The sequence below is a fragment of the Aquarana catesbeiana genome, linkage group LG13 (assembly GCF_042186555.1).
Source record: "Aquarana catesbeiana isolate 2022-GZ linkage group LG13, ASM4218655v1, whole genome shotgun sequence".
Lineage (NCBI taxonomy): Eukaryota > Metazoa > Chordata > Amphibia > Anura > Ranidae > Aquarana > Aquarana catesbeiana.
The window spans coordinates 147,292,585-147,316,566 of record NC_133336.1 but is presented as its reverse complement, the minus strand read 5'-3'; the positions used below and the strand labels follow the sequence as shown (position 1 = coordinate 147,316,566).

At 44.9% G+C, this 23,982-nt stretch overlaps 1 protein-coding gene across 4 annotated transcripts in view; it reads left to right on the top strand.

Annotated features, from left to right (window-relative positions):
* Positions 1–23,982, top strand: part of NUSAP1 (nucleolar and spindle associated protein 1) — a 609,977-nt gene that overhangs the window by 57,463 nt on the left and 528,532 nt on the right. For 3 of the 4 annotated variants that reach the window (XM_073608871.1, XM_073608868.1, XM_073608870.1), the window contains exon 2: positions 21,229–21,297. The exons of the other annotated variant lie outside the window; for it this stretch is intronic. In XM_073608871.1, the coding sequence (XP_073464972.1) occupies positions 21,229–21,297 (69 nt within the window). The remainder of the gene's footprint in view (positions 1–21,228; positions 21,298–23,982) is intronic. 4 annotated transcript variants of the gene reach the window in all.

Below are 23,982 nucleotides of genomic sequence, written 5' to 3'. Positions count from 1 at the left end.
GAAAGGTACAATACTGCATCTACAGTTTCAAGCACTGCCTTTCGGGCTATCCTCCTCGCCCCGCATATTCACAAAGGTACTGGCAGAGGCGTTGGCCTTCCTGCGACTCCAGGGGGTGTCAGTCATAGCCTATCTGGACGACCTGCTCCTATTTGCAGTATCCCCAGAACAGTTGATCAGGGACCTCGATCTTACAAAGCGGGTACTAACAGGGTTGGGGTGGCTGCTGAACTTAGAAAAGTCCAGTCTCATTCCCTCACAGCGCATTGTGTACCTGGGATACCTGCTGGACACTACGCTTTTGAGAGTTTTCCTTCCAAGGGAAAAGATTCTAAAGCTGGACAGAGCAGTTTTCTCCCTCCAGTGCAACCATCTGGTGTCAAAAAGGTCCATAATGTCAACGTTAGGCCTTCTAACGTCTACTCTTCCAGCGGTGCAGTGGGCAGGATCACATTTTCGTCCCCTGCAGTCAAATGTACTAAGAGTATGGGACCACAGTCAGAGGGATCTAGACACCTTAGTACAGGTTCCCCATCAAATAAAAAGATCTCTTTGGTGATGGAGGAAGGAAGTGAACTTGTCACAGGGACGTCTGTGGCTTATCCCAGTCCCGCAGATCGTAACCACCGACGCAAGTGGCAAAGGCTGGGGGGCACATTTGGGATCCCTTCTAGAGCAGGGCACATGGAAGGGCGACGAACTGCAAAGGTCTTCCAACTGGAAAGAGCTGAGGGCAGTAGGCCTAGCCCTCAGATTTTTCAAAAAGGAACTCCAGGGCCACCATGTACAGGTACGGTCGGACAACTCATCCACCGTGGCCTATATAAACAAGCAGGGAGGCACCAGGAGCGGAAGTCTGTTGGCCCTAGCAAAAGATATTCTAAGCTGGGCCGAGTCCAACACCCTCTCACTCTCAGCGGTTTTTTTGAGAGGGGAGAGGAATATAATCGCAGATTTCCTCAGCTGGAAGAGTCTAAAGGAAGGAGATTGGGCCCTCAACCAGGAGGTCTTCAATCTCATATCCAAGAAATGGGGACCCCCGGAAGTGGATCTTTTCGCTTCAAAAGACAACGCGAAAACCCCCTGGTTTTATTCCCTAAATGCAGGGGAAGGAGCACTGGGGGTGGACGCATTATCTCAGAATTGGCATTTCAGGACATGCTACGCCTTCCCTCCTCCGGTGCTGTTACCGGCGGTTCTGAGGAAGTTTCAACTAGAGAGCACCTCTCTCATTCTAGTAGCTCCACATTGGCCTGAAAAGGGCATGGTTTTCAATCCTCAGTCAGTTAGCAGCGGAGCCGCCCCTTTTCCTTCCACCTCGAAAGGATCTTCTGTGGCAGGGTCCAGTCCTCTGCCCACAGGTGCAGCAGTGGAAATTAGAGGCCTGGCTACTGAGGAGGGTATATTAAGATCCAAGGGGTTTTCGGAGAGCTTAATCTCTACCCTCCTCAACAGTAGGAAAAAGGAGACACGTAGGATTTACAAAAAGGTCTGGCTCCTTTTCAACAAATGGTGCATAGAAAACTCCTTCTCGGTGCAGAGTCCCGTAGCTGTGTTGGAGTTTCTGCAGTGTGGAGCGGACAAGGGTTTATCTGTAGGTACTCCACTTTCGTTAGACATTACAGAGTGGACTTGGTGGCGGCAGGTGAGCAGGCTTTTGGGCGAAAAGTTCTGCAAGCTGTAGTCCCACCCTAATTGGTAAGTGCTCGATTATCCTCTCTATTGTGGCTGTCCTGAAATGACGAAAAGGGAAAATTAAAGTTACGTACCGGTAACGTCTTTTCCTGTAGTCTTTCAGGACAGCCCTAGTTACCCACCCTAAGCTTGGGGGGGGTCTTATTAAAGACCAGAACGCAATATGGTAATGATATTGATTGGTATGTTATTAATGTGTTCTTGTGTCTCCCCAGCTGGCCGGAGGTACTCTTGAAAGAACTGAGGTCCGGCAGGGGAGGAGAGAATTTATGGGCTGGCGCAGTGTTTCCAGAGGAAGGGGAGGAGACTATCTCTCTATTGTGGCTGTCCTGAAAGACTACAGGAAAAGACGTTACCGGTACGTAACTTTAATTTTTTTTTTTTTTTTTTTTTGTATTACAAGGGATGTTTACATTCCTTTTTAATAGGAATAAAAGTGACTTTTTTTTTTTTTCTTTTTATAAACGCACCCCGTCCCGCCGAGCTCATGTGAGGTATCGCCGCGATCGGTAGAGTGAGAGCAATAATTCTAGCCCTAGACCACCTCTATAACTCAAAACATGCAACCTGTAGAATTTTTTAAAGTCGCCTATGAAGATTTTTATGGGTAAAGCCTCGTACACACGATCAAATTTTCTGACGGGAAATATGTAATGACAGGCTGTTGGCGTGTATGATCCATCGGACACTTGTTTTTGGATTTTCTGCAAATGTTAGTTCACAGGTTTTAAAATTTCCCGTGGACTAATGTCGTCGGATTTTCCCACCGTGTGTACACAAGTCCGTCAGACAAAAGTCCCAAGTACAAACACACATGCTTGGAAGCAAGGACAAGCCAGAAGCAGTCGGTCTTGTAAACTAGCGTTCGTAATGGAGAATTAACATTCGTGACGTGGTAAATTTATGAAATCTCAAAATGCAGCGAACATTCTCTTTAACTGCTTGCTGCCCACCCACCGTCAAATGATGGTGAGGCGGTGCGGCTCTCGTTCTGGGATGCTGTCGTATGATGGCGTCCCAGAACATCCGCGCCGTGTTGCTAGGACACGGCGCGACCCCAATCTGTGGAAAGAGCGTCCGCGGCTCTTTAACCATGTGATTGGCTGTGTCCAATCACAGCCCGTGACATGTAAACAAGGAGGTGCCGGTAATCGGCGATCCTCGCCTCACACTGATTAGTGTGTGGCGAGGAGAGCCAATCAGCGGCAATCTCCACGCAGGGGGACATCTAGGAATGTAATCAGGGCACTGATCCTTAGTGCCCTGATTACAATATTGCAAAACAGTGTCACAAATCAGTGCCTATTAGCAATGCCAGTCAGTGCTGGCTATCAGTGCCACCCATTAATGCCTATCCGTGCCGCCTATCGGTGCCCATAAGTGCGGCTCATCAGCCTATCCGTGCCGCCTCATCCATGCCCACCAGTTCAGCCTATCACTGCCGCCTCATCAGTGCACATCGGTGAAGGCGAAAAAAGTAAACTTTTTTTTTTTTTTTTTTTTTTCAAAATTTTTGGTCTTTTTTACAAAAAAAAAAAAAAACCCAGCAGTTATTACATACCACCAAAAGAAAGCTCTATTTGTGTGAAGCAAAATGATAAAACATTTGTTTGGGTACAGTGTAGCATGACCACGCAATTGTCATTCAAAGTGTAACAGCGCTGAAAGCTGAAAAATGGCTTGGGCAGGAAGGAGGTGTAAGCGCTCAGTGTGCAAATGGGATAAAAATGAAGCTGCTTAGCCGGTGATACTGGTTGTGTTATTGCAAACGAATTTTCAAAGGATTTTTTTTTCTAGTGATATCAAGAATAATATAATATTTATTTATTTTTTTTGGGCAAGTTACCACCACACCATTATCCCATATTTTTTAAGATCAAAGATGCAACTATGTTGGTGTCAATTTTACATTGTATTTTTTTTTTTTTAATGTAACTGCCTACTCCCAAACTATCATTTGCAGTAAAACACATAGCCAAATATTTGCCACAATTTTTTTATTATGCATTACAAAAAAGAAAACAAAGTTAGACATGCTATCTGCCAATAGAACTTAACCAAAAAGTGCATTCTATGCATCCAAAAATATAGAAAATATACCAAATCAAATCATTATTCAACCAAAAAAATGTCAAAGCAATAACTCCAAGGCCAATAATAAATAACACGTTGTCTCCTCCGATTCCGCAATATGGCTGGTTGACGAACGGCCATTCAGAAACAAACTGAAAAGTGCGAAATAAAGTGCGAATCAACATTCACCAAACTTCTACTAACACAAAATTAACAGAAGGAGCCCAAAGCGTGTTTTTTTCAGCGCTAAAGAGCTGAAAAACCACGTAGTACGTCACTACGTTCATATTTGTTCACCGATAATTCTTTGCTATTTGTATGCAAGAGTAGTTTGGGCCAATGCCCTTCGGACAAAAGTCCACGGTTTTGTTGGCCAACAATCCGATCATGTGTACAAGGCTTTAAAATTTGTCACCATTCCATGAGCGGGCACAAATTTTGAAGCGTGACATGTTGGGTATCAATTTACTCTGCGTAACATCTTTCACATTATAAAAAAAAATGGGCTAACTTTACTGTTTTTTGTTTATTTATTTTTTTAATTCAAAAAAGTTTATTCTTTCCAAAAAAAGTGCACGTGTAAGACCGCTGCGCAAATGCGGTGTGACAGTATTGCAACAACCGCCATCTTATTCTCTAGGATTTTAGAGAAAAAGTATGTTTGGGGGTTCTAAGTAATTTTTCTAGCAAAAATTTTTTTTTTTACTTGTAAACAATAAATCTCAAAAAGAGGCTCGGTCCTTAAGTGGTCAAAGAGAAGGTTTCATACATTGTGCTGCTTAATTATGGAAATGCAGGGCTCTAAACCAGTCAGTCAGTCACAGTGCTTGGCTCCCCAGCGCCATCTGGTTCTGGTGAGGCTGCTCGTGGAAAATAATTTGGCTTGAATGAGTGATCTTGAACCTTGTGTATTTGATTCTGACATTGAGGATGACCAGAGTGATTCTATTAAGGCGTCCAAGTTTAAATTGTATGTTTAAATCATGTAGATCTTGAAGGTGCAATTTATGAGACATTAGACATCCAAAAGAGAAAGTCGAGTTATCCAGGCATCATCACATGTACTAGAGGTTACAAAGAAAGCAATTCTGGGTCTTTCCAGTATATAAGGTTGGCTGAATCTAGTCTTAAGAGACGTATGGCCAAAGCTGTTTTGGCCATACTTCTCTTCTGGGTTAGAGGACAGCACTTGTTTTTTATACTCCTGTGTCCTAGATTCAGCCAAAAGTGGTCTAAAGCCCACTGTCGGATGTCACAGAACTAGTCCAGGCTCTGAAGCAGGGTGGATTTGATTTAAATCGCCTCGATTTTAAATCATAATTTTTAAAGAGCAGCTGTCTTTTCTGTCACGCAGCCGCGTCTCCTCTGACCCGCTCCTCTGACCCGCTGTTGACTCGCTGCCAGTCCCATTCAATTTAATGGGACGGCTGGTGATGTGGCAGTGACGCAACAAGGTGAGGGACGTGGAGGCGCTGCCATGATGGATCTGAAATGACAGGTGCTCTTTTAAAGGACTTATTCTTGCTGGTAGTTAGAATCTTTAGTATTTGCAAACAAAATTAAGGTTTCCGATTATAGAATAAGCAGCTGTCAGGTTAGTAAAACAGCAATATCAGAACCGATTCATACAGTTTGTAGTGTACATAGATTAGCAAAATAAAGGAATATTCCTGAACTTTGTTTTATCTCATGGTTGCTGTGAAATTGTGTGAATGCATCAACACAGTGTTATCTCAGCTTGCAGAGCTTGGATTTATTGAATGAGTTTACCAAAAATGTAAATATTGCAGAATAAACAGCCTCATGCTACATAACTAAGCTCAATTTCATGCTAAATAAACTCAATTAATTAATAATGTATCTTAAATAGAAAATTATATTTTAGATAGATTTTTACTCCAAAAGCATAAAAATGTTGATAACCATCAAACTCCCGATTTAAATTAAAATATGTGTGTGGGGGTGTTTTTTTTTTTTTTTTTTTTTCCACCCTGCTCTGAAGGGATACCAACATAGAGAGGCCTGCCAGTGTAGTGATGTAGTTGGATGAATGTAGTGCTATATTAGTAGTATGAGGATTTATTATAATTTCAGTTATTCCTGCAGCAACTAGGTTCATCCAGAGAGATGCATTTGAGTCCCAGCACAGAAAAAAGTTCACCAGATACTACAGTAGTAACAGATGACAAAATCCAACAGAATAAATACTACAGTGAACCACAGCCTTAAGAGTCCCATCTGTCATTCATGTTATCGCAAGCATAGAGACACTACAATCCAGCATAATATGCACCAGAGACTGGGTTCACACTTGTGCGAATTGGATGCGTTTTTTACTGCATCCAATTTGCATGTCAGGAGATTGTGACCGGCTCTCAATGGATTAAAGTGGTGGTCCACCCAAAAAAAATAAATGCATGAATGTGCCAAAAAAATTTTTTTTTTTTTTTTTTTTTTTTTTTTTTCTCGCCTCTAAATGGCTGTTGCTAGGGGGTCTCTCGTAGTCTGCCTCCTTCAGTGCCTGGGCTGGTGACATCACTTCCCCTTGGCACAGGAAGAGCTCAGCTCTGCTCCCTCCTCTTGTCAATCATCTGGGACACATTAGGTCCCAGATGACTGAGCTACCAATCATGGCACGCAGCGCCACTCGCGCATGTGCAGTGGGTGCCAGACTGTGAAAAAATTTGGATCTGAAACTGTGAACAGACCCCTGCTGTGAGCCGCTCCATGCTGCACTGTGAACCAGGCCCGAGTAGCTTCTATGCATGCAATAATGTGTATTATCTAGATCTGTGCTTTCATCTTGAAGAATGACTGCTTCCAACAGCTAAAACCTCCACTGAAATACTAGTCTGACACTAGGGGGTTTATGATTAGTTAACCCAAAATACTTCTGCTCTTATTGTTAAGCAAATTGGAAAGACTAATTACTGGCAATAACATTTTTATAGTCACTTTAGTTGTTTACCAGGTAAACAAGCCACCATTTTTCCATGAATACCTCCTCGTCTAATTACCATCAAATAACCTACTTTATCACCCTTAAGTATGTAAACTATGTACCTTTTGAAATGCCTAATTAGATAAACCGGCGACTTTCAAAAAGGGGGGGGGGGGGAGACCTACATAAAAGAGAAAAAAAAATTGCCCTTTTCCGCCAGAGGGGCGAAGAGGTGGGTTCTTCATTGGGAGGGTGAAGGTCCGCTTATTTTTTTCTTTAAGGGCCAATTCACACCAGATGCAGTTCTGTGCGCTTTTTTTATGCACTAAAAATGCATGCAGTGGTTTCCACGTAATTCCAATGGCTCTAGTTCACACCAGTGCAGTCAGTTTCCAGTGCAGATACTGACTGGAACTGACTACATTGGTGCGAACTAGAGCCATTGGAAAACACTGTGCATGCATGTTTAGTGGAGAAAAAAAGTGCACTGAACTGCATCTGGTGTGAACTGACCTATTTTTCACATAGAAATAACATCAGCCAAATTGTACATGGCCTCATAAGATTGCATCATCAAAGATGGTAATCTATTACAGACTTGTTATAATGTCAGTCTATACAATGCCATTGTCGCGCTAATAAAAACATGTATTATGAACGTTTGGTGTGCTTGTCTAAAGCTGGCCATACACCTATAGAGTGTCTGCAGATTTTCTATGGTTAGATTGAAAAAGTGCAACAGATTTCTCCATGTATGCTAAACTGTGTGGATGGAGGCATCTCCCACTGGGCCAAGCTTCAGTATCTTGCTAGTCGGCCCTGCTGGCTCTCAACCTAAACCATGCCTGCACCCAATCAGAATGTTCAGGTATTGTGAGAGCCAGCGGGGCCGACTAGCAAGATATGGAAGCTTGGCCCAGTAGGAGATTCTTCCATCCACACAGTTCAGCATAGATGGAGGAATCTGTCTCACTTTTTCCATCTGACCATAGAAAATCTGCAGATAATCTATAGGTGTATGGCCAGTCTTAGTTGAAACCAACGAAAAACAAACAAAACAGAAATCAAACAAGGGTAACCAGTTTCACACTGATATGTATTTGTACCATACAGATTACACTCAAATACTAAGTATTTGAACACACTTTTTGGGACAACCCCTTGAGGAATACATAGGCTTATATAAAGGTAATGCTTTATTGATTAAATCAACCCAACATTGATGAGAGGGGGGAGGTGTCTTTCCACTTAAATGCCAAGGCTTTTTTTTAGCATAAAAGAACACCATCTGTAACAGGATCTTCTGTGGGTTACTTAAGTCCTCCTCAGTGAAATCTCCCAGAAGACCTCTTGCTGGGGTGCAGATGTTTGGGAGAGCTAATTTTTCCTCTAAGAACAGCTGACTAAAAGTTCCTGACTCTAGGATAAGCCCAAATTGTATGGAAGTAAACTCCCAGAGCAGCTTGGCAATGGGGGAGTCAGTCCGCACTACCCATTTTATATAGTTGAGAGGGGCTATAGTAAATCTCGTGAAAGTGTTTAAATTGTGTAGAGCTACCCCTGTAGGAGCCACTTGAATACTCACTCTTGCTTTACCTCTTCAGCCAGGCACGCACTAGTTTCCACAGCCAGGCACACACTTAGGCTCGTTTCTTGAATAATCAGTCTAGGGGTTTTTGATGTTTTATTTGAGAACTTGGATAGGGAAGGGTAGATGGTGGAATACTCCAGATTCAACTTATTACAAGGAGGACAACTGCTTCAACTTGACTGTGGAATTCCTATTTGCAGCAACATGCACTCTTGAGCAATGCTTCTATGAGACTATTGCTCTTCAGGACACTTACAGTATCCCCTTACTGTACCCAGTAGCTGACTTTCCTAACACGGGGGGAGCTTACAAAAAACAGGTCCCTTGATCTTCAGAAAGACAAGACTCACAAGACCTCTAGACTGAATGGTAGCCTGCTTCCAATCTTCCAGCAGTGCCCTTCAGAGATTCCTGACAGATCCTCATAGGGACAGCTCTCCCTTAGTCAGATCTTCAGAACACATGGGTCAGCTCTCCAGCCTGAGGCTGCATGGCAGCAGGCACTGAGGAGGACAAACCGCCCTCTCCTCACTGGACTCCTCTCCAGGCACAGACCACTTCCTGTGTCTCTTCACTGAATATAAATACCCCTTCCCAGCATGCATAGGGCTCTATGCCTGTTATTGGCTGGGATGACATCAATATTCATGCCACTCACCTGAGGAGTCACTCTTGTCCACCCTGCAGTTTCCAAAACTGCCTGGATATAGATGAGTCACTGCAAGATCCAGTAACACCAGCCTACCAGCCTCTGTCTTTATACTGCGGCAGGTCGGCATGTTCCAGCGAATCACCATAGCTGTACGTCGGCCCTTTAAACGGCTCTAGCAGGCACAGGGTGCAGTGGGGCACACAATGCACGTGGCCATGATGTCCGCCAGCCACGCGCGATCACGAATCAGTGTGTGTGTGTGTGTGTGTGTGTGTGTGTGTGTGTGTGTGTGTGTGTGTGTATACGTACGCACAAATCCCCATTCTGTCAGGAGAGGAGAGACAAATGTCTGTTCCTACTAAGTCGGAACAGTGATATGTCTCCTCCTCTAGTCAGTTCCATCCCCATGCAGTTAGAAGCACACAGGAGGGAACACATTTAACCCTTTGATTTCCCCCCCAGTGTTAACCCCTTTCCTACCAGTGACATTTACACCGTAATCTGTGCATTTTTATAGCACTGATCGCTGTATAAAGGTCAATGGTCCCAAAAAGGGTGTCGAAAGTGTCCAATCTGTCCGGCACAATGTCGCAGTCCCACAAAAGCTGCGCCTCCTTTACTAGTAAAAATAATAGAAATAATAAAAATGCCATAAATCTATTCCCTGTTTTGTAGACACTATAACTTTTGAGCAAACCAATCAATATACGCTTATTGTGATATTTATTAACAAAAATATGTGGAAGAATATATATCTGCCTAACCTGAGGAAATGTTTTTTTTAAATGTTTTTTTTTTTGGATATTTATTATAGCAAAAAGTATAAAATTATGTATTTTATTTCTTTTCCAAATTGTCACCCTTTTTTTTTTTTTTTTTTTTTCCATCAAAAGAAAGCTCTATTTGTGAGGGAAAAAAAGCATGTCAATTATGTTTGGGTACAGCATCGCACAATTGTCAGTTAAAGCGACGCAGTGCTGTATTACAAACATTTTCCTGGTCATTAAAGTGGAGTTCCACCCACTTTTACAACTCTTCAGCATCCATCACTAAACTGTGCACTGTAAACAAATTGGATATTTATTTTTTTCTCAGCACCTACTGTATATCTGCTGTATTCATTTTTCACTTCCTCCTCCCTGGTTGTGGCCCATCGCATCATTTCCTGTTTGCAATGCCTTCTGGGAAGGGGCGGAAACTTCATCTGAAACTGCCATTGTTATGGAAACCTGACCTGAAATCTATTACACGTGTGCTGCGTTGAGCATGTGCAAGATGTGCAAGGATGAGATCCAGGAAGAAATACAGTCTGGCTTCAGATGCCCACACTTAAGATGGCCACGGCCTGCTGTAAGTTTATAAAATAACAAACTACTGCTATAAACTAACAAAACAGACCTTAGTTTACAGTCTAACTTTAATAGAATAGATTAAGCTTGTGTATTTTAGGGGTATTTTTATTTAAAAAGTAAAATTTCAGCCGGAACACCACTTTAAGGGGGAAATTCTTTCAGTAAAAGCAGAAGTAAACCCATCCATAAAACCGTTTCATTTCCGGCACATGCCGGAAATGTAACGCTCCCATTGGTTGTGCTCTCAACCAACCTGTCAAACCATTCAATGGCTGGTGTTCTAACTGATCACATTTGCAGCATCATGGCAGTTGTAGATTAAAGCGATTGTAAAGGTAATTTTTTTTTTTTTCAAAAAAAATAACAAACACATCATACTTACCTTCACTGTGCAGCTCGTTCTGCACAGAGTGGCCCCGAACCTAGTCTTCTGGGGTCCCTCGGCGGCTGTTTCAGCTCCTCCCCGCAAGCATTCACCACCTTAATGCGAGCTCCCTCGCATGGTGGTGAGTGCTTGCGGGCGCGCTCCCGTGATACAGCCGGCGGCTATAGCCGCTCGCTGTATCACTCGGCCCCGCCCCCCGGCGCGCCGCGTCATCGGATGTGATTGACAGCAGCGCGAGCCAATGGCTGCGCTGCTTTCAATCCATCCACTGCAGCCAATCAGCGACCAGGCTGAGCTGCAGCGAAGATGACAAGAACGTGCAGCGAAGATTCGAGGCGTCAGGTAAGTAAAACGGGGGGGCTGGGGGCGGCGGTACTGTCAAAAGTTTTTTCACCTTAATGCATAGAATGCATTAAGGTGAAAAAATTTTTACCTTTACAACCCCTTTAAACAGAGGCAAAATGGAAGCTTCCTTGGCTGAAAACGATAGGGGGGTTTAACATTTAACACTTTAACCGCCTACCGATCAGTGCACGACTATATAAGTTGTCACAATGGCACGGCTGCGCAAATGGGACTTTTTTTTTTTTTTTATAATGCAGAAAAAAAAAACGTAGAGGTGATCAAATACTACCAAAAGAAAGCTCTATTTGTGGGGAAAAATAGGACGTCAATTTTGTTTGGGTGCAACTTCGCACGGCCGCGCAATTGTCAGTTAAAGCGACGCAGTGCCATATCGCAAAAAGTGCTCTGGTCAGGAAGGGGGTAAACTCTTCCGGGGCTGAAGTAGTTAAGTAGTTAAACACATAGGACTCCCTGGCTTCAGCAATTCAGTCTGTTAAGCAGGAAAACTACTATATTTTACCTCGGTTAAATTAGCAGGAGACCACACTAGGCTAACTATATACATCCTTGCAACCTACCTAGGAGCGTGCTACAATTGTATTCATCTCTAGCAGATATGACTGTAGAGAGCTGTGAGTCAACTATATACCAGGCCTCCTCAGTCAGGGGTGGAACATCAGTCATCCACTGCCTAGAGACCCTTTCCTGCCTAGGGGAAGAGAATGTCCGCAGCATTAACGTGATTCCAAAGGCAGAAGGCTTTTTTTAAAAAAAAAAAAAATCAAAATATATCTTCATGCATTTATCTTAATCCTGAAACACAGCAGTGGCGCCATTGGTTCCCACTGCTCTCAATCAGTCAGTTAGCCAATCAGGAGAGCGAGAGGGGGCGGGGCCTTCAGGATCCACCCAGATGCTTGACACGCAGCTGCCTCAGCCTCTAAGTGCGCCACTGAGAGCCTGAGCCAGCCACTCTGCCCCCCCACCAGCCCAATGCTTAAGTGAGTTCTGGAGGGACAAAGCGGTGAATTATACTGCTCTGTGCTCAGAGGAGATCCAAGAACAGAGTGATCTAAGTAGTCTTAGATTCGGCAGGGGACAGCTGCAGCGTAAGACTGATGCCACAGTAGGATGTTTGTGTTTGTTTTTTTGTTTTAGAATAGTCACACTTCTTTAACCACTTGCCTATTGGGCACTTTCACCCCCTTCCTGCCCAGGCCAATTTTCAGCTTTCACCGCTCTCATACTTTGGGTACAGTGTTGCATGACCCTGCAATTGTCAAATGAAATTTATATCATTTTTTCATACAAATTCTATCACTGCCGTTTTTTTGTTTTTTTTTTTTTTTACTTATTTTGAAAAAGTTTTTCCTAATTTCTGTCAGTAAATTTTTCTAAAGTAATTTTTCTCGTGCACTGATATGCACTGATGGGCGGCATTGAACGGGCACTGAAAGGCTGCACTGATTGGTGTCACTGATGGGCACTGCTGGGGCTTTACTGTAATCAGGGCACTGATTATCAGTGCCCAGATTACCTGTCCTGGTCTCCCCTGTGAGGAGATGCCACTGATTTAAACCCGGGCTAGCCACTACATGTGTTGCAAGAAATCTAGAGTTCTGGTAAATGCAGTTACAGCAATTGTGTCCTGGCGTCTGGGTTCACAGTGTACTAAAATCACAATGTCATTCCAGTGCTGTGTGTGTGTGTGTGTGTGTGTGTGTGTGTGTGTGTATATAATATAATATTTTTTTTCTGTCTCTCACTTCAGTGCAAAAACGCCTGTCAAAAGCAATCCTACGTGAACACTTGTCTGCATGTCACTCTACTGTATCACTTGCAAGTCTGGAACGCACCGCTACAAACTTGCACAGGACTCAAAACTCCAGTGCGTGTGGATTGCATCTCTAATCACCTCAATAGCAACACATATCTAGCCTGTCATGCGAATCTGCAAGTTTGAAAACACATCCGGAATCGCATGTGTGAACCAGGGCGTCTCCATTAACAGCTGGGCGTTTTGGGATGATAGCAGAAGTGCTGTGATGCTGCCTGCAATTGCAAAACGCAGCCTCAGGTGCCATTATTTTCGTTGACACCTAAAACGTAGTGTGGTTTTGTTGTGCTGCAAAATGCATTGCATGAAGATTCTCACCCAAAAGAAGCTCTTCCTCCTTTTTGGGCAGCAAGCTTCACTTCATGCAAATTGCCACACAGTAAATCGCATGACAATTGCAGCAAATTGCATTGCGTGAAGCTTGTCGCCTAAAAGAAGCTTCTGCTCCTTTTTGGGTGACAAGCTTCATGCAATGCGATTTGCCGCAATTGCCATGCGGGAAATTGCGGCAAAACTGCACTGCCTTTCACGTCCCATTAAAAATGACACCTGAACCTACATTTTGTGATTTGTAGTGTGTTTTCAGATTGCGGCCAGAATCGCAGCAATTCTGCTTCAATCCCAAAACACCCAGGTGTGAATAGGACCTAATGGAGCGGCGTTTTCCCTATAACAAGTTTTTGTCTTTCTCTACAGCCAGCCTATAACCCTGACATATTGGTGTCGCTTCAGGGTTATTGGCTGGCCAGTCTGCTGTAAGTTAGGGCTTGCTTGCCTTGCCCCGGGCTCTGACAACCCACGTTATGCTAAAAAGAAAAACTGGCTGCTACTTTTTTTTTTTTTTTTTTTTTTGTTGCTGGCTCATAAATTCAAACCAAACTTCTCAAGCCCTGCTTTAGCAGCAGAGATCTCCTGCATGGCATTTGTGTGGTGTCAGCAGAGATGTTAAATGGCTTCACTTTTCATGTGGCGTAGGTTGTGCCATTATGTGTACTTTGGTGGTATCCTGTGCCACAATATTAACCCCTTACAGGACTTCCTAGGTATTTTTTCTGATGTTACAGAAGCCTAAGACTGCTTTCACAGTAAAAGCGGGGGCCAATAGTGGTACAGCGCCACTCGTTTTAGCGGCGCTTTTCGGTCGCTAGCGGGGCGCTTTTAACCCCACAAAACAACCGTTTTGCGGCGCTTTGAAAGCGCTGCCCATTCATTCCAATGGGCAGGGCGTTTTGGGAGCGCTAAATGCAGCACTCCCAACCCGCCCCAAAGATGCTGGTAATGTCCCGCAAGCACACCGCCTGAGTGTGAAAAAGTCACGCTGGAATGAATGGGAGGCGGTTTTCAGGTGCTTAGCATATGATATTTCTAGCGCTAAAACACCTGAAAACCACCCCAGTGTGAAAGGGGTCTAATACATTTATGCAAATTGTGTAATGTTTTGTAGTGAATGCTAGCACACTTTTTTTTTTTTTTTTTTTATCTGTTTTCAGACAGTTTATAGCTTAGGCAGGGCAAGTGTGGTACTCATGTTCTCCTAGTTTTGTCCAGTCCATCTTATACCACAGTGTTTGTCATGTTTTTATTCATTGTGTTTTCTGACGATATGCAGGGCCATCTTTAACCACTAGCTGCCCGCCCACTGTCATATGATGGTGAGACGAGGCAGCTCTCGTTCTGGGCGGACGTTATATGACGTGATCGTCTTCCCGAGCCACTAGGGGGAACGCGCGCCCCTGCAGCGTCACTGGGGACCCAATGCGCAGCCTCAGTGTCCGCCGGGCACCCGCAATTGCCCAGTAACTGAGCAGGACTGTGGATCTGTGTGTATGTAAACACACAGATCCATGTCCTGTCAGAGGAGACCGATGGTGTGTTCCTTGTACATAGGGACACAGATCGGTCACCTCCCCCCAGTTAGGGTTGCCACATCATCCCTTTAATCCAGGACACATATTAATTGCACAGGTTCTGAGGCTGATTTAATGCAGATAAGGCACCAAGTGAGTTTGATTACCACCTTAATCAGTCTCAGAACCTGTGTAATATGTGTCCTGGATTAAAGGGATGATGTGGCAAACCTACCCCCAGTCAATCCCCTCCCCCCACAGTTAGAATCACCTCACTAGGACACACATTAACCCCTCGATCACCCCCTAGTGTTAACCCCTTTCCTGCCAGTCACATTTACACAGTAATCAATGCATTTTTACAGCACGGATCGCTGTATAAATGGGAATGGTCCCAAAAATGTGTTAAAAGTGTCCGATATGTCCGCCTCAATATTGCAGTCACAATAAAAATTGCAGATTGCCGCCATGACTAGTAAAAAAAATTAAAATGTTGAAAAAAGGAGGGGTGTGGAGGCGCCAACTGTGGTAGCTTGTTTATGCAAAAATAAAAGTTAGTGTAACAATTACACTTACTGGTTCGCAGGGTGTTTCTTTGAGATGGAAAGTGTCCTGGGATGTGCTGTTATCTTGTTTCCGGCTCAGATTTCATTCCTTCAGGCGTCTGGGTGTGGAGTCTGTAAACAGGCTGAACCGCTGCATCCAGTGCATGGAAAGCTCCACGCTGACCACTCTGGAGCGCGGAAGAGGAAATGACGTCACTGATGCACGGCAAACGTCCAGGCTGGTGTTGGGGATCCTGCATTATCCTCAACACCAGTCTGGACGTTTGCCGTGCATCAGTGACGTCATTTCCTCTTCCGCGCTCCAGAGTGGTCAGCGTGGAGCTTTCCATGCACTGGATGCAGCGGTTCAGCCTGTTTACAGACTCCACACCCAGACGCCTGAAGGAATGAAATCTGAGCCGGAAACAAGATAACAGCACATCCCAGGACACTTTCCATCTCAAAGAAACACCCTGCGAACCAGTAAGTGTAATTGTTACACTAACTTTTATTTTTGCATAAACAAGTTACCACAGTTGGCGCCTCCACACCCCTCCTTTTTTCAACATTGATTATCAACAGAGGAAATGGACACCCTCTGAGGATGGCTGCCTCCTCATTCTAGAATTTACCTGCCTTATTTTAATGTGCTATTATAGCTACCATTGTACTATTTACCTTAGACATCACATGTTGTGGAGCGCCGGAAACCCCCCCTTTTTTGTTTCTCTGCAAAAATAAAAATGCTATACATCTATCCCCTATTTTGTAGACGCTATAACTTTTGCACAAACAAATCAATATACACTTATTGCGCTTTTTTTTTTTTATTTTTTTTTTTTTTCCCCCCAAAGAAATGTAGAATGCATATCGGCCTAAACTGAGGAAAAAAAAGTTTTAAAATAAATAAAAAAGCAAAAAGTAAAAAATATATTGTGTTTTTTCAAACTTGTCATTCTTTTGTTTATAGCGCAATAAATAAAAACCGCAGAGGTGATCAAATACCACCAAAAGAAAGCTCTATTTGTGGGGAAAAAATGCTAAAAATTTCATTAGGGTGCAGTGTTGCATGACCGCGCAATTGTCATTCAAAGTGCGACAGCTTTAAAAGCTGAAAAATGGCTTGGGCAGGAAGGGGGACCATGGACAAACATTTTCTTGGTGCCCCCGCCCATGCAAATGTTCTCCCCACCTCAACATGCCAAAAAAAACAAACACATGCGTAAACGTATGTATTTAATTGTATGGTAACTGTACTGTCTGCCCTCATGTTGTGAAGTGCTGCACAAACTGTTGGCACTATATAAATCCTGTATAGTAATAATGATGGGGAAGAGATAGGGGAGTCCATGATGATGGGGGGGGGGGGGAATTGGGGAGTCCAGGAAGAATGAGGTGGAGAGATGGAGTTCAAGATGGGGGTGAGATATGGGAGTCTAGGCTAACACTCAGGGATTGGGAGTGTGTTGTGAGGTGTTTGTATCATACAGGGCACAGAAATAAAATCGGCACAAGGGGCAGTACTTGCATATCCTCCCCCCAAAGTAAGCATCTATTGGTCACCTCTTTGCTTACCTCTGCACCCTCATCCACAGCTCATCTGTGTATTCCCCATCCACGTTCACCTCTGTTTCACCCCAATCCACAGCTCACCTCTGTACCCCCCCCCCCCCCCCCCCCAATCCACAGCTCACCTCTGTATCCACCGTCCACCTCTGTACCCCCCCCCCCCAAGCCACAGTTCACCTTTGTATCCCCCGTCCACCTCTGTACCCCCCATCCACATTCACCTCTTATCCCCCTGTCCACCTCTGTACCCCCATCCACATTCACCTCTGTACCTCCCATCGACGGTCACCTCTGTACCCCCCCCCCCCCATCCATGTTTACCTCTGTACCTGCCCCTTCCACCTATGTACCCCCATCCACGTTCACTTCTGTACCCCCCCCCCCATCCACGTTTCCCTGTCAATCCGGTCTGCAGCTTCTGACATGGAGAGAAGGGCCCCACAGCGATTGCAGGGCCCAGGGCAGCTGCCACTTTTGCTCTGCGTTAGACAGCCCTGACAATATGTTGGGAATAGTTGTTTGCTTTATTTATTTTTGAACATCAAGAATAGTGAAAAAAGTCAGTGCAATCTCCAAGTAAAAGAATATGAATATTGTATATCAGTGCCTTGAAAAAGTGTTCATACCCCTTGAAATTTTCCTAATTTTGTCAAGTTACAACCAAAAAATGTAAATGTACTTTGTTGGGATTTTAAGTGATCGACCAACACAAAGTGGCACATAATTGTGAAGTGGAAGGAAAATGATAAATGGTTTTCAAATTTTTTTTTACAAATAAAATATCTGAAAAGTGTGGTGGGCATTTGTATTCAGCCCCCTTTACTCTGACACCTCTTCACACTGAGGTGTCGGCGGTAAACTGCCGCTATTTTTAACGGCGCTTTACCATCGTTATAGCGGCGCTGTTTGGTGGCTGATGGGGTGCTTTTAACCCCCGCTAGCGGCCGGAAAAGGGTTAAAACCGCTGCGCCATTGATTTCAATGGGCAGGGGCGCTTTAGGAGCGGTGTATACATCACTCCTACAGTGCTGCAAAGATGCTGCTTACAGAACTTTTTTTTACTTTCCTGCAAGCGCACCGCTCCAGTGTGAAAGCACTCGGGCTTTCACACTGGAGAGACAGAAGAGGCTCTTTCCAGGCGCTATGCAGGCGCTATTTTTAGCGCTGTAGCGCCTGTAAAGCTTCTCAGTGTGAAAGTAGCCTAACTAAAATCTAGTGGAACCAATTGCCTTCAGAGTCCACCTGGTGTAATTTAATCTCCAGTATAAATACAGCTGTGAAGCCCTTGGAGATTTGTTAGAGAACCTTAGTGAACAAACGGCATCATGAAGGCCAAGGAACAAACCAGACAGGTCAGGGATAAAGTTGTGGAAAAGTTTAAAGCAGGGTTATAAAAAAATATCCCAAGCTTTAAACATATCACGGAGCACTGTTCAATCCATCATCCAAAAATGGAAAGAGTATGGCACAACTACCAAGACGTGGCTGGGCAAGGAGAGCATCAATCAGTGAAGCAGCCAAGTGGCCCATGGTAACTCTGGAGGAGCTGCAGAGATCCACAGCTCAGGTGGGAGAATCTGTCGATAGGGCAACTGTTAGACCCCTTTCACATTGGGGCGGTTTTTAGGTGCTTTAGTGCTAGAAATAGCCTCTGCTTGGCGCCTGAAAACCGACTCCCATTTTCTACATTGTGACTTTTCACACTCGGGTGGTGCACTTGCGGGATGTTACCAAAAATCCTGCAAGTAGCATCTTTGGGGCGGGTTGAGAGCGCTGTATTTAGCACTGCCAAAATGCCCTGCCCATTGCAATGAATGGGCAGCACTTCCAAAGCACCATAAAAGCGCTGAAAGCTGTAAGGAAAAAAAAAAAAAAGCAATGAATAAATTGCAAAAATGGTCCTGCCCACTGAGTTTATAAGTGGAAAGTAGGGCCTGGCAGCGATAAGGTTATAGAGGTTCTTTTAATCACTTTAAAAATAAAATAAAAAATAATACATTTAATGTTGGCAACTACAAATACTGTAGCTGCTAATGTTTACTAAAAGAATCCAACACTGTTTTTACAGTTTTTAAAATGTGTGTTTGCATTTTGATGCTTTTACTATGATTTATATATAAAAACCTTTAAAGAGAAGTATGGAGTAAAAAACGAAAAAAAAAATCCTTATTTTCACCTAGGTGGATGCAGCATCCTTCCGCCTCTGCCTCCACACTGAGAACTGAGCGGTCAAACACCTCCACTCTGAGCAAAGAGCTGTAACTATCAGCGACCAGCTCTCTGCCCCTCCAGCACACACTGGAGTGCTGAACTGTGGAGGGAGCTGCTGGCTTAGTCTTTCAGCGTCTTAGCTGAGAGGCTGAGCCAGCTACCGCTCCAGACATTTGGGTGGATCTCAACTGTAAAGTCAGCTTTTGTCCCCAGCCTGGGCAGGCAGAGTGATGTCAGCCAACGGCACGCTTTAGCCCGCTGTTGGCTGAAAATGAGTCACGGGAGTGCAGAACGAACTGCACCCCTGTGATCCGTAGGTGAAAATAAAAATAGAAGTGAAATATCTGCTCTCCGGTGTATCTATGCTAATATTACCGGTAGCTGCTGACATTATATTTAGATACTCTACACAACAGATATAGGTGTATAACAAGTGCAGCGCTCACAAACCCAAAACCTAAGTGTTAAAAATAATTTTATGACTCACCAAGATCTTACCGCCAATGTCTTCCATCCAAGTACTAAGCAGGCCCAACCCTGCTTGGCTTCAGAGATCGGGCACACTCAGGAGAAGTAGGGAAAGCTTTGGCCATACTCCAGGCAAAAATGCAAATCCCGTTATTAGGTCATCTATTAAGCCTGGTACACACTACTAGGGGGCTCAACAAAAAAAAAAAACTGACTGGAGGAACGGCTGTACCAACTATCCGATGTTAGTAGAATGATCTCCCCTGCTGTACTATTGTGTTCTGACAGTAGGGACAGCCCCCTACCAAAACACTCTGTCAGACCTTTTTCTGCCATGCCTCTTCGACAGAAGCTGGCCGAACTGGCTGCAGTGTACACTGGCCAAATGTCAGCCGGTTTCTATTGAACTGGACATTGCCGCCTGACATTTGGCCTCTATGTACTAAGGTTTTAATTAGATTGTTCAGTTTTCAGTTTGTGGTGGGGTATAGCCACTAGATCGGGCTGTGCTTTGAATTTTGCATAGTGTCCAAGTTTCTAGAGATCAGACTAGATACTCAGAGGTTGAGAATTGTGTGTTATTGTGAGGGTACCTGCAGTACCAGTCTTGCAAATCACGTGTGGATGTCTGTATCCTTCACATGTATGGCCAATGCCACACGGGAGCTGCAAGTATACATGGAATTTTTCTTCCAAGCGTCTAGTGCAGGGATGTCCAAACTACGACCCTCCACCTGTTGCAGAACTACACTTCCCATGAGGCATTGTAAAACTCTGACATTCACAGACATGACTAGGCATGATGGGAGTTGTAGTTCCTTAACAACTGGAGGGCCATAGTTTGGACACCACTGGTCTAGTGGTTTCCCTTTGATATATGATTGATTGCACACCTAATGCAAATTTTTTTTTTTTTTTTGGAACTATTTTTTTATGGAATAGATTACATTTCTCAGTCTTGTTCTGATACTTTTTGATCTTTCATTTACTTATAGGCTATGAAAGCAACAATGTAGCAAAATGTGGGAGTAGAATTTGTTAAACGTTTTGTAGCTATGCAAGGTCCTTGAATGTGCTGTGCATTGCATGCAACAAGGCCACATAATTGTTGTGATATTGTTGTAATTGCTAAATTAACAGTGAATGAAATGGAGCTTTCCATCTTTGTCTGTATATCTATGTATCTTTTGGAGTTTGCTTGATTCCCTGCACATAGGGATATGAACACTCAGACTGTCAAAGTATTTATCTAGTTCATCACAAAGGGATCTTCACATCTTACCCATGACACCACAATAAAATAAAAAGTTTCTGAAATCTTTATCTGAATACTAATAAAGGATTAGACATGTCTTATAACCATATATGTTATATTTGCATGGTAAAGCCTTTTTATAGTGGCATTTTCGACTGCCACTCACCTACAGATGAGATCACATTTTTGGGATATATTGTACCAATACTACAGTACAATAGCTGCATGCTGGTTACCCAGTCATAGGTAAGATTCTATTTTTGGCATTCGGTAAACCTTGTACATCATTATACATGTTCTACTCCAATATGTGGGCCATATGACAGTATGACTCTGCATGTACAGAAGGTTTTCCTGTAGGTTTATTTTGTTGCTAGTATTAGTTAGTCAAGTGTTTGTAGGGTTGTCCTTTTTTTTTTTTTTTCTTACCTTTTTTTTTTTTTTTTTTCTTTGAATATATAGGCAGATCGATTACTCAAGGCTTTGAAAAAACATTTTCATCCTGCTGTCTTGCCAGAGCAGATGAGTGAAGTAAGTTGTTGTATATGTTGTAATATGTTCACCGATTTATGTGGGACATTGTTGTGTGTATGTACACATGCAGTCAATGTTGACCAGGCCAGAATGACAATGGTTGATTTTGTCCAACTGAATTTTAACAGCTGAAGACTCTTTGATGTGTTAATCTTATGCAAGTCTATTTGAACATCTCAAAGGGTATTCAGGTGGTATCTGTTAATCTAATCTAATTACATATATCTGAGGCTGGGTTCACACTGGTCCGACAAACGCTCCGACATTGGGAGCTCATGTCGCATGACGTGTGAAATTTAATGTTTCCCTATGGGAGCCGTCCTAACTGGTCCGACACAAGTCGTTCCGACTTTAGAAATGCTCCCTGTACTACTTTGGTCCGACTTTGATCCTACTTCAGCCTATTGACTATCATTGAAGTCGGATCAAAGTCGGATTGCCGTCTTGCATGATCCGACTTCGGCACGCGACTTGTGCTCAGATGTTCTTGAGGGGGAACTCCGCGCCAAATTTTAAATAAAAAAAACCGGCATGGGTTCCCCCCTCCAAGAGCATACCAGGCCCTTGGGTCTGGTATGGACCTTGAGGGGAACCCCCTACGCCGATAAAAACGGCGTGGGGGTCCCCCCCCAATCCATACCAGACCCTTATCCGAGCACGCAGCCCGGCCGGACAGGAATGGGGGTGGGGACGAGCGAGCGCCCCCCCCCCCTCCTGAACCGTACCAGGCCGCATGCCCTCAACATGGGGGGGTTGGTGCCTGGGGGGAGGGGGCGCGCTGCGGCCCCCCACCCCAAAGCACCTTGTCCCCATGTTGATGAGGACAAGGGCCTCTTCCCGACAACCCTGGCCGTTGGTTGTCGGGGTCTGCGGGCGGAGGGCTTATCGGAATCCAGGAGCCCCCTTTAATAAGGGGGCCCCCAGATCCCGGCCCCCCACCCTATGTGAATGAGTATGGGGTACATGGTACCCCTACCCATTCACCTAGGGAAGTGTCAATAAAAAAAACCACAGTACACAGGTTTCAAAATTAATTTATTGGGCAGCTCCGGTATCTTCTTCCGACTTCTCCCGGTGTTCCGCCTCTTCTCCCGGGCCCCGCCGCTATCTTCTTCCAGCTCTATTGCCAGCGAGGGGCCCGGTCTGCTGCCGCTGTCTTGTCGCCGCTGTCTCGCCGCTTCTTCTCTTCATCTCTTCTTCCGATGTTGACACGACGCTCTCCCCGGCTGGAATGCTCTCTGTGCGCTCTGCTCTGACTTAGCGGTGACCCCGCCCCCTTATGCCGTCACAGTCCCAGCATGCCCAGAGACTGTGACGGCATAAGGGGGCGGGGTCACCGCTAAGTCAGAGCAGAGCGCACAGAGAGCATTCCAGCCGGGGAGAGCGTCGTGTCAACATCGGAAGAAGAGATGAAGAGAAGAAGCGGCGAGACAGCGGCGACAAGACAGCGGCAGCAGACCGGGCCCCTCGCTGGCAATAGAGCTGGAAGAAGATAGCGGCGGGGCCCGGGAGAAGAGGCGGAACACCGGGAGAAGTCGGAAGAAGATACCGGAGCTGCCCAATAAATTAATTTTGAAACCTGTGTACTGTGGGTTTTTTTTATTGACACTTCCCTAGGTGAATGGGTAGGGGTACCATGTACCCCATACTCATTCACATAGGGTGGGGGGCCGGGATCTGGGGGCCCCCTTATTAAAGGGGGCTCCTGGATTCCGATAAGCCCTCCGCCCGCAGACCCCGACAACCAACGGCCAGGGTTGTCGGGAAGAGGCCCTTGTCCTCATCAACATGGGGACAAGGTGCTTTGGGGTGGGGGGCCGCAGCGCGCCCCCTCCCCCAAGGCACCAACCCCCCATGTTGAGGGCATGCGGCCTGGTACGGTTCAGGGGGGGGGGGGGCGCTCGCTCGTCCCCACCCCCATTCCTGTCCGGCCGGGCTGCGTGCTCGGATAAGGGTCTGGTATGGATTGGGGGGGACCCCCACGCCGTTTTTATCGGCGTAGGGGGTTCCCCTCAAGGTCCATACCAGACCCAAGGGCCTGGTATGCTCTTGGAGGGGGAACCCATGCCGGTTTTTTATTTAAAATTTGGCGCGGAGTTCCCCCTAAAGATTCATACCAAACACAGTGCCGGGCATTGGCGGGGATCCAAGTCGGATCCCTGTTCATTGAAAGTCGGACACATGCCGGCTTCATGTCGCAGGGCAAAGTCGGATCCAAAGTAGGACGGCTGTCTTGTCGCACCAGTGTGAACCCAGCCTAAAGGGGACTTGTTGATGTTGATATGCGGGAGTGCAAATTGGGGTGGTTCACGGCTGGGGGTTATTGTCTGTTTGATAGACTAAAGCTTATCAAAGTCCTAAATTGAAACGGCCAATCAAATTGCTCAGCCATTCAATGCCTGGTGAATATAACACGGCATTCAGTCTATAGGTTTTAGGTGAGGCTTGTCTGTGTATGGACACACAGACCTATGAACATGGGGTTCTGAATTATATCTACTCTGTCGGATTTTTTCTGTCATCTGTGGACTTTGTTCTGTCTTGGAAGTCAATAAAGTGCATCTCTCTGGAAGGATTGGGTTGCTGCGGAAGAGTACTTACAACATCATCATTATAATACCTAAATATTAATTATCTATATACCCGATCACTACAATGTTGGCTCCTGGAAAGCTATAATAA